We start from the raw sequence: 11,410 nt of genomic DNA on the forward strand, positions 1-11,410 counted from the left end.
TTTTTGCCAGAACACAATTTTTTGAGTGAAATAAAATATCATGCTTTCTTACTTTATGTAAATAGAACAGATATTTTCATAAGACTTGCTATCTCACAACTTTTTATTTTTGGAGAACTATAGTATTGCTTCCAATAACAAAGATATTCTTGACAAATTTGAAAACCAATACTTAAGGAAGTATTAAATGTAGTATTATATCATATGACAGATTTAACCCAAAAATGTCTTTCTTTACTCGTATATATACTAGTAGAAATGATTGTCCTATTCAGTTTATCTGTTTAAAACAATCATTAACAATGAGACATGATTACAAATTATGTAGAGAAAAAGTTATGAATATTTGACTATGATTTCTGCTTTTCAGTAACTCAGTTAAAACAATCACTTTACCAATGATGTAGGGTAAAAAAATTGACACAAATATCAATGATAAGAAATACATGTAATCTTGTATATAATTATAAAAAAAAAAATAACTAGAGGTACTGTGAGCAATGAGCTCACTAAATGATACCCCCGCCTCCAATATGAATATAGTGGCAGTGTCCATGTTTTGCTCTGGAAAATCCAAAATATACGTCAGATCAAAAAGTAAATAAATTAAACCCCCGCCTCCCAAAATTTCCATGTGTTGCTAAATATTGTTTTACGGTAATGTGTTAAGAGGAATAACTCGTCCTATCGAATGTTACCCAGAAGCATCTATATTTGACGTCATAGGTAAACATATAATGGCAATGTCCATGTTTTGCTATGGGAAACCTAGAATACGTGTCTAATAAAAAAGTAAAATAGGAGGTGCACAATGGCAATATGTACAGAGTGTAATAAAGATTCTGTGAAAGTTTCATTAAATTTCACTCAGTTGTATAAGAGGAGTTGCGGATAAGAGATAAAGCGTAACAGACGGACGGATGGACGGACGGAAATCCCGATTACTATATACCCTCCCACTTTTCAAGTGGGGGGTATAATAATTAAAGTTTGAGATGTAAAAAAGGTAAAACACAAATATCAAATGCAAATAAGTATACACAATATTACAATAAGACAAATTATTATACCCCCCGCTTGAAAAGCGGGAGGGTATAAAGTAATCGTTATGTCCGTCCGTCCGTCTGTACGTCCGTCCGTCCTTCCGTCCGTTCGTCTGTTACGCTTTGGGGTACCCAACTCTTATCCGCAACTCCTCTCATACCGTTGAATGAAATTTGATGAAAAAAACTACACATTATTCCTCATAATATTCTTTACAGCAATGTACGACAAATATATTTATACCCCCCGCTTGAAAAGCGGGAGGGTATATAGTAATCGTTAATTCCGTCCGTCCGTCCGTCTGTTACGCTTTGGGGTACCCATCTCGTATCCGCAACTACTCTCATACCACTGAAGGAAATTTAATGAAACTTTCACAGAATATTTATTACATATTGCCATTGTGCACCTCCTATTTTACTTTTTGATTTGACACATATTTTGGGTTTCCCACAACAAAACATGGACACTTCCATTTTATTCTTATATGAGGCGGGGGGTATCATTTAGTGAGCTCATTGCTCACAGTACCTCTAGTTTGAGAAGATATAATTTTTAATCATTAATCAGGATATAATGTGATAAATCATGTAAAACCTATGAACTAGGTGTTTGGGTTATAACCAACGGGTCAAACGTAACAGATGCATATTGATCTTAATATCAGAGTTGTCGTTCGTTTCTCTCTTAGAATGTGTGGGCATGCCGAATGTATGCGAAACACTCAAACCGCTTGTACAAAGTGTAAATTTATTTAATATGTTTCCTAAAATTATACATATAAAATAAACAATTCAAAACTAGACTTAATATTCCTACAGATAAAAATATTGTGTATGCATTGTTTATTCATCGATCCTTGTCAGATTACAAAACTCACAAGAAACATATCAATTGACGCAAGCGTCAAAAATCGACCGCTTGGTCCTTTCATGAAGAAATTAGAAAAGAAAAATGGAGATTACAAACAGCAATCAAGCATAAAATTCCATTGAAACTGAAATGTTTGATCTATTATTAAAATATCTTATATTTATCTGTTAATTAATATATCCCAGTGACATAAAAACATTTGCATGCGACATTGCAGGACTTTCTTCAATACATAATACAGGTACATTACTTCATCTATAAACAAACTACTCATAGCATAGCCATCTGCGTCTCCACACTCAGTTTGGTACAAGCACCCAATCCAAGATATATAAGAAGCATAGGGACGTTAACCGAGGCTCTTACTTGTAAGAGTAATGTTTAAGTAGTTTTTACAATTAAATATTAAAACTAAAATTTAAACTTATCTTTAACTAGAGATAGTTTTACTTTAATAAAAAAGCAATAGATAAGTGGGGCTCCTCGATCGCTCTCAGAGGGTGTTAACCCCCCCCCCCAAACTCCCTCTAGATCCGCCACTACATTTTTTCTCGTTCTTGTTTTAGTGTGAGAATTGGTGGGAAAAGGCTCGGCATATTGTAAAACGCGTTTTATCATCGTATGTTGGAACAAAATCTCCTAATATTCTGTCTGATAAAATATTAACATTTAATCACATCTACTTAACATCTTCCGTAAGAAATGTATTTATATACACGCTATTTGAAATATATACAACAAATCCTGTTTATTTAGAGAAAGTAAAACTGTTTGTTTATACATGTATGTAACGCGATCTTTGCTTTAGACTATGCCCATCCTGGCGGCCGGTAATGAAAACAATTCCACCGATAGATGGTGCTTGGGAAATCCTCATTATTTTACGTCATGGGAAAGACATTCACAATATACGGAGACTGTCATACAGCCTCCGTCTAAAAATGATATAATGTAGGATCAAAAATATATCAGTATCTAATCCAGAACTCGATTATTCAATTCCGGAATTTGAGCTTAAATCTGAATTCCAAATGAGTGATTTTCCTGTTACATGAAAAAATATACTTCAAACAGTCTGTTTTTTTTAATACAGTTCCATTTGATGCTTTTTGTTCTCATCTTTATTTTTTGTAATAATTAAAAAAAAAAAAATATTTTCCTTTTGAGTTCCACAGTCAGTAATAAAAACTGAAAAGCATCTCATTAGAAAGCTGGTTACTTATATTATTTGACGTTGTGGTAATGATCGGTTCCTTGGCTTGTTTGTTAGTAATCAACTTTGTACGAAAAAGGTATCTCTAATTCTTAAATAAAAGGGGAAAAAATATTAAAAAAAGACAAAAAAATTATCGTTTTATGCATACTCTGCATAAGTTTAATTTATCCATGCTAGTAGTATAAACGGTCTGGCCGGCCGGGTCAACTTAGTGCACTTTTTATGCAAATGAATAGAAAATGCTCGATTCTGATTGGTAAGTTGGACAGGGAGGTCAATCGAATGCATTTTTGGCCCCGCACGCGCTCACAACGCGCTGCACGCCCTCAACACGTGCCGCACGCGCTCAGCTTGCTCTCTGGTTGGGCGGGTCAACGGAGTGCACTTTTGGCCTTCTCGATCGGGCAATGCCTAAACTGCATTCAGCATCGAGTGCACTGTGACGTCATACACTTGGCAGCGATTCAAATTCTGATAATGATGTCATGCTATCCCTCACAGCCTCGGTGCTGATTATTTTGCCACAAGACAGCCTTGGAGATTTGATGTAAATAATTGTATGGTCCTATGGATTTCAGTACCAAAACTGATTTTCAATCATTTTTCCACCAAGAAAGTTCTAAACAGCTGAATCCTTGATCAGCCTAGATGTTATTTCACTGGATTATTTAATGAATACTACTTACTGAGTATAAACATGGTTACCTGGTAAGTTTAACATATTTTTGTTAACATTTTCTATAAAGGTCATCTTTGTATTTATCCATGATTACTGTGTTGTATACCTTATTTTTATAACATTAATATAAACAATGTCATGTTTAGCCTAAAATACACTAGGACTAGGAGATCCTCAAAATGTTCATAAATCCTTTTGTACGAGGGTCATTCAAAAAGTTTTGTCCTTAGTGGAGTAAAAAATAAGGACATATCATAATTTGCATTTCTTTATTTCATTCCTTCAAAGTACTCTCCTTTAAGACGTATACACTTTTTTAGTCGTGAAATCCACTCCTGGGAAGCTTTCCTATATTCTTCTTTAGGCAGACCCTTCACAAACTGACGAATTGCAGAGCCAAGTGATGGCCTAGAGTTATAGCGTCTTCCAGCTAAATGTCTTCTAAGTTTTGGTAAGAGAAAAAAGGTAAAGGGGGAAAGATCTGGAGAGTAAGCAGGATGGGGGATGACATTAACCCCTTCTTTACTGAGAAGATATGTGACTAATTTAATTTGGACTTGTGGGCTGGAGCATTATCGTGCAACAAGAAGAGACCCTTAATACCAGTTTTAGACGTTTGTTTTTATATTGCTGTTTTAGTTTATGCAAAATTTTACATTTGTACATCTTTCCAGTAATACTTCTCTTGTTGGGAATAGGGAATTGCAACACAACACCCTCCTTATTAAAGAAAATGGCAAAAAGAATCTTCTTCGTGCTCTGACAGCGTTTGGCTTTTACTGGACGCTTTCCATGTTTTGTCATCCATACTTTATTATTAAACTTTCTCTGCGGCTGAAAATAATGAACCCACGTTTCATCTCTTGTTACTAAGTCTGAAAATAGTCGATTTTTCCTCTTTTTGAATAGTTGATTATTTTGTTCGCACATGAAACACGACTAGCTTTCTGTTCCTCATTCAGTAAATGAGCTATCCACCTTGCAGATATCTTCCTATAACCGAGATCTTTGGTAAGAATTTTGTGAACTGCTCCCATTGATATCCCTACTATTCGAGCTAAGTCTTTAACAGTGTATCTTCCCTCTTTTTCCACTAATACTTTGATTTTCAGCAAGTATTTTGCATTACTAACCGTTTTTGGTCGTCCGGATTGTACATCATCTTTAACAGTTTCTCTCCCATCTTTGAATTTTTTTCAGCCACCTGGAAACGGTTCTGTATGACGGCTGTTGGTCTCCATAGATATTGTGTACCTCTTCGAATGTTCCCTTTGCTGATTTTTTTAAGTTTAGCACAGGCTTTTACATAGCTTCTCATTTCTGCTGTTGTATTTATCTTCTTTCCCATGATGAAACTATAGAGTATCACGCGTAGGGTATTTTCAAAACTTGATAAATCTTTAAAAACTGAAGCAATTCTTTTTTACTGCAAGGACAGTGAGGTTGATAATGAATGCAATGAACCATAACAAGTGTGTTTGAAGTGATCTACGTTCATTTTTTATGGAGGACTTGGGAGGACAAAACTTTTTGAATGACCCTCGTATGAGTTCCTTTTGTTGGATCAGTATTCTGAATATTCCTATGAGGAGCCTCTTGCATATCTTATAAAATCCAAATTTTGATGCATGCTTTTACAACCTAAAGTGACATTCTCAGTTGTTATTTCTAATATCTTTATGAATCTTTTATCACAGTGACCAAATGCAACAGTGGCCCGGTGAAAGTGGAAAAATATCAAAATTTCTGTAAATTTATAAACATGTGCCCCCCCCCCTTTTTAAACCTATATTATATATTAATATATAGTCAGTGATTTCAAAAATCTACCTGTAAAATATATATTGAGTAAATTATAAGTAAATGTACATGATTTAAACACCCTGAATATTCTGACTAGTATTGGTGACATCAGTTATTTAAAAGAGTAATTGGTTATGTAAAGTTCTGTTTATATAAATGTTAATGCTATATTTATCCTCGGTTCATGTGATGTATAATCTGCATGTATCTCAGAGTGCATTTAATATTTCTATGAAAGGCCATTCTATGATTGAATTTAATTGTCGTAGTTGTTGAAATAATTAAAATGCTGAAAAAAAGAAGCTACAAAACCAAAGCATTTTTCTATCATAAAATATCTAATCAGCAAGAGCAACAAATCGAACAATAATATCAACTATAAGTCAGGAAGATTCGTCTTTCCATAATTAACAGAATTAATATCCTTATTCTGAGAAAAAGCGTCTGTGGTTTTGCAAATGACATGATAGAATTTTTTTCTCCTTAAAAAAAAAAAAACATTTTTCTTTGTGGAAAGTACATCTAATCGTAAATAAAAATACAGAAAAATCTAGTTTTGGAACTGTTAGACAATACAATAAACAGAATTCGTTTTAAATTTTATTATATATATTAATAATAATAATAAAAATGTGTAAATGAGTTTAAATTATACATGTTAATAAATTGCAAAGCATAATTCTGTCATTTTGGTTAAATCATTTCGAGTTTAAGGAAGTATTTCAAGGAAGTGCAGATATAAATTCGACAGATATTGAGTAATGTGAATTATTGAATAAAAATGAAGTTTTGTTATTATATAATGAGCCCGGTCTTCTCGCTGTGTCTCACAATCACATCTGTTAAATGCCAAACAACAAAATCAGGGATATGTAGCAAGGAGGGGTAAGACTTATGGTAAACTTTGTTTATGCTTTAACACTTTAACGCCGATTTTTTAGTAATAAGTGATTGAATTACCTAAATGAGTGTTCATTTCCTAGGGAGGAGTTAAAATGCTGTACAGATTACGTGAAAAATGGAGATATGTGTATAGGTGAGTAGCTTGCTATAGTGTCACTATTTAACTTTCTATGATTTATGCTTTTGATAAATACTCACTACATGCATAATCAAAACGTAGAAAGTTTTGTCTTTTAGAAAAACGTCTATATATTAGCAGTTTTTGTAAGGTGCTTGGGAACGGACCCCCCCCCCCCTTCTCTGATCTGCACCCAAGGGTTCTTTAATTTGATTAAATTAAATATTTTTCTATAACTTATTCACACAGTACGACAGCTGAAAAATCCAAAATTTAAGCTGAAAATAGCTTTTATAAAATTTCATAATCTCTGTTCTGTTTTAGTATCAGAGAGTACGATAATTTATAAAATGCTAGTTTTAGCTTAATTTTGGATTTTTCAGTTGTTATTCTTTGTGAACATATCAAAGAAAAATATATTTTTTTAAAAAGTCAACGAACCATTGGGGTACAGAAAACAGGATGGGGTAGGGTGCCATCCCCAAACACCTGTGTCCCGGGGTTTCTATCTTGACGTGCTGAATCTGTTTCCCAGCTATACAGGTGCTGCGACCTAGAACACTCGGGTACTAGTATCTTCAGTTGGCAATCACAGAAAGCTTCGATGAAGATATTTTTCTTGCGGCGCAATAAACAAACATTGAAAATAGAAATGAGATTCAACTTGAATGAATTCAATTAATTTCTATGCATTTAATATATTTCAAAATTTCAATGAAATTACACAAACATATAGCACATTTTATCGAGAAGATCTTATCTAACAAAGCTGTCAGATCAAAGCAATCTGAGCACCTGTGGCCTTTAGTAAACTAGATTAAAAAATATGAAGCGTAGAGAAATTCTCTTGTTATGTATATTCACTTTTGCCCAATGTGTTGAATGTCGATATGCAGAATCATGGGTGTCGAAAGCAAGTGTTTTGATTTGCCTAGGAAGCCAATTGGTAAAGCGATCTTTTTCTAGATTGATTGATTGATTGTATGTTGTTTAACGTCCCTCTCGAGAATTTTTCAATCATATGGAGACGCCACCACTTGCCGGTGGAAGGCTACAAATTTTGTCGTATGCTCGGCACTTAATTAGGGCCTTTGAGCTGTTTTGGATCTTTATCGTGCCAGCACATACTGCGAAACGGGGCCTCGGTTTATACGGTCTCATCCGAAGGACCGGTCTCCACGTCGCACAGTGGGATTCGAACCCGCGACGTAGGGATTGACTCCTTACTTCGCGACTCTAGAGCAGACGCCCTAACCACTGCGTCACGCGGGCGACGTCTCTTTCTAGAGAAACAGATTCCAGAGAGAGAGAGAGAGAGAGAGAGAGAGCTTAACCCTGGATTAACGTGGAGAAGAGAATCCTTATAAAATGGGAATTTATGCAATATTATAAGTGTTGTAATCTGTATATTTTGCTGAGCAAAGTTCAAGAACCTAATATACATATCATTTCTCATTTATCTTGACGTCAGAGAGCAAGAATGTTGTAATATTGCATTAAATCTTCCGTGTGTTCCACATCTTTTTAAAAGCATAATTTTTTTACATGTATGCATTTTATTTTATGTATAAATCATTTTTAAAAAAACAACTAGTCAGTCAATTGTTGGGCATACACTTTTCAGCGACAATAATAACAGAAATTAGAAAAAGTATCTATGATAACATTTAGAAACAATAAAAATATTATCGATAACGGACTCTCTCTCTCTCTCTCTCTCTCTCTCTCTCTCTCGGCAAACTTCTTTACAAATAATACACATATTCCTTATATACATATAAAATATGTTATGTTATCTTTCAACAAGAAATGTTTTAACAATTTTCAGAATGTATCGGGTATTTCGGACCTCAGTGCAACAAAGAATGTGTACCTGGGTTTTATGGTTTTGGATGTCGGAGAAAATGCAACTGTAATACGTGTGACAGAATAAATGGAACATGTCGTGAGTTATTTTCTTAAAATGAGTATGTTCACTAAAAACAAAAAATGATATAATGTATGATCATAAAAATGTCGGTCCCTAATCTAGAACTGAATTATTTAGTTCCGGAATTTGAGCTTTAATTTTGAATTCCAAATAAGTGATTTCCTGTTACATGAAAAAAATATACTAGTACTTCAGTCAGTCTGTTTGTTTATTTTTGATACATTTTCATTTCATGCTCTCTGTTCTCATCTTTATTTTTGGGAATAATTTAAAAAAAAATATTTTCCTTATTAGTACAGATTTCAACAGTCAATAATATGAAATTGAAAGGCATCTCATTAGAAAGCTGGTTACTAATATTATTTGGCGTTGTGGTTATCATCGGTTCCTTGGTTGTTGTGTTAGTAATCAACTTTGTACGAAAAAGGTATCTTTGATTCTCGGATAAAAGGGAAAAAATAAAAAAAGACATATAATATATCGTTTTAATACATACTCTGCATAAATTTAATTTATCCTTGCTGTTTAATGATTGGTTTAAATAGAAAACATATCAATGATAGGTTTAACATACTGTAAACCAACTTTTATTCGCGTGCGGGAAATTTTAGCTAGGTTTGCGAGAGCCTTATTCTCGTGAATATTTCTCGCTTCGAACCGGTCCTTTAAAAAGTTTATGTGTCTATTAACTAGAGAACCAAAATAGCCTTGAGCGCGAAAAATAGTCGTTGTAAACTAATTTACCCCCGGTAAATCGCGAAATAAAGTCGTCGCGAATAAAAGTTGGTTTACAGTGTATTTTAAGAAAATAAAGAAAAGTATCAGATAAAAAAAGATCATCTAATCTAATTAATCTAATTCTATCTAGGTCATCTCACACGATTCAAGGAGAGCTGGAAACTAAAGTAAAGAAAATCGGTAGTATATTTCCACCTCTTAATCTAAATAAAAAATTCATAGAAAAATATAAACATACGAAAACACATCAATTAAAACAGATTTGATATTCAATAAAAATTTGTAAAAGCTTATTGTATGTAGAAGTGAAGCAAGAATAGTTTAATATAAGATTAACAAAACACTTAAAAAAACAAAATGTACATTTACTTTTTTTTTATATAGAAAATTACTCAGAAGATGACTGGGAATATGAAATGTCCTACGATGACTTAAGAGAATCACAGATGATTGTTGATGAGATAGTCCTTCCAACCAGAAAGCACGGAACGAACACTGAATCAAACAAACAATCTATATCTTCCTTGTATGCAATACGACATAAATATTGATATTATTTCTGTTACTTAATAAGTAAAAGAACCAACAACATACATGTACATGGAATAATGAGAATAGTATTTTCTTTGAAATTCCTTTTTTCACTTATTTTTACTTATACTGTATAGTTATTTATTTTAACATTTCATTTGAATTGGAAGGAAACACCAAGCAAATAAAGTCTGACTTGCATCTGGGCATAAATGAAAAATTACAATTATAAATATAATACGTGTTTTTCATTAATACATGTACACTCGACAAGGGACTTCGAGTTATATACTGTCTCGTCCAAAGGACCCGTCTTCTCGTCCCTCCAAAGCCAGTAATACAAAAAAGGAAAGATGAAGAGGCAATGAAGGGGATTACTAGTAAATTTTATTGGTTGCTTTTATTTCATTTAACATATATTTGCCAACAAGAACATATATATTTTTTATTATAATATTGCTTTTCACGGTTTTTGAATTACAACTGTGATATATATTTGAGAAGAGGTGTTAATCAGATGTATATACTTAAAAATCCCAAGAAAATTTTACCAAAATCAACAACTTAGAAATACAACCATTCCCCGATAAATTAAAGTCAAAGCTTTTTGACATCATCAACATCTGTTTTTTTAGCTCACCTAAGCCGAAGGCTCAAGTGAGCTTTTCTGATCACATTGTGTCCGTCGTCCGTCCGTCCGTCTGTCCGTCTGTCTGTCCGTCCGTCCGTAAACTTTTCACATTTTCGACTTCTTCTCAAGAACCACTGGGCCAATTTTGACCAAACTTGGTACAAAGCATCCCTGGGTGAAGGGGAATTTAAATTGTTAAAATGAAGGGACATATCCCCTCGCAAGGGGGAGATAATCAAGAAAAGACAAAAATAGGGTGGGGTCATTAAAAAATCTTCTTCTCAAGAACCACTGGGCCAGAAAAGCTGAAACTTATGTGGAAACATCCTGGGGTAGTGTAGATTCTAAATTGTTCAAATCATGACCCCCGGGGATTGGGCGGGGCCACAATGGGGAATCAAATTTTTACATAGAAATATATAGGAAAAATCTTTGAAAATCTTCTTCTCAAGAACCACTGTGTCAGAAAAGCTGAAACTTATGTGGAAACATCCTGGGGTAGTGTAGATTCTAAATTGTTCAAATCATAACCCCCGGGGATTGGGCGGGGACACAATGGGGAATCAAAGTTTTTCATAGAAATATATAGGAAAAAACTTTGAAAATCTTCTTCTCAAGAACCACTGTGCCTGAAAAGCTGAGACTTATGTGGAAACATCCTGGGGTAGTGTAGATTCTAAATTGTTAAAATCAAGACCCCCGGGGATTGGGCAGGGCCACAATGGGGAATCAAAGTTTTACATAGAAATATATAGGAAAAATCTTTGAAAATCTTCTTCTCAAGAACCACTGTGTCAGAAAAGCTGAAACTTATGTGGAAGCATCCTGGGGTAGTGTAGATTCTAAATTGTTCAAATCATAACCCCCGGGGATTGGGCGGGGCCACAATGGGGAATCAAAGTTTTACATAGAAATATATAGGAAAAAACTTTGAAAATCTTCTC

At 33.9% G+C, this 11,410-nt stretch overlaps 1 protein-coding gene across 1 annotated transcript; it reads left to right on the plus strand.

The window, feature by feature from the left end:
- Positions 1 to 6,334: 6,334 nt before the first annotated feature.
- On the plus strand, positions 6,335 to 9,855 carry LOC134258983 (multiple epidermal growth factor-like domains protein 10). Its single transcript, XM_062741576.1, has 6 exons — positions 6,335 to 6,500; positions 6,599 to 6,651; positions 8,465 to 8,581; positions 8,861 to 8,993; positions 9,435 to 9,484; positions 9,689 to 9,855. Exons 1-6 carry the CDS (start codon positions 6,397 to 6,399, stop codon positions 9,853 to 9,855), a joined length of 624 nt encoding a protein of 207 aa, XP_062597560.1. The 5' UTR covers positions 6,335 to 6,396.
- Positions 9,856 to 11,410: the final 1,555 nt, after the last annotated feature.

The sequence above is a fragment of the Saccostrea cucullata genome, unplaced genomic scaffold (assembly GCF_032062105.1).
Source record: "Saccostrea cucullata isolate Sc308-1 unplaced genomic scaffold, CSIRO_AGI_Scuc_v1 ctg2933, whole genome shotgun sequence".
NCBI classification, from domain to species: Eukaryota; Metazoa; Mollusca; class Bivalvia; order Ostreida; family Ostreidae; genus Saccostrea; species Saccostrea cuccullata.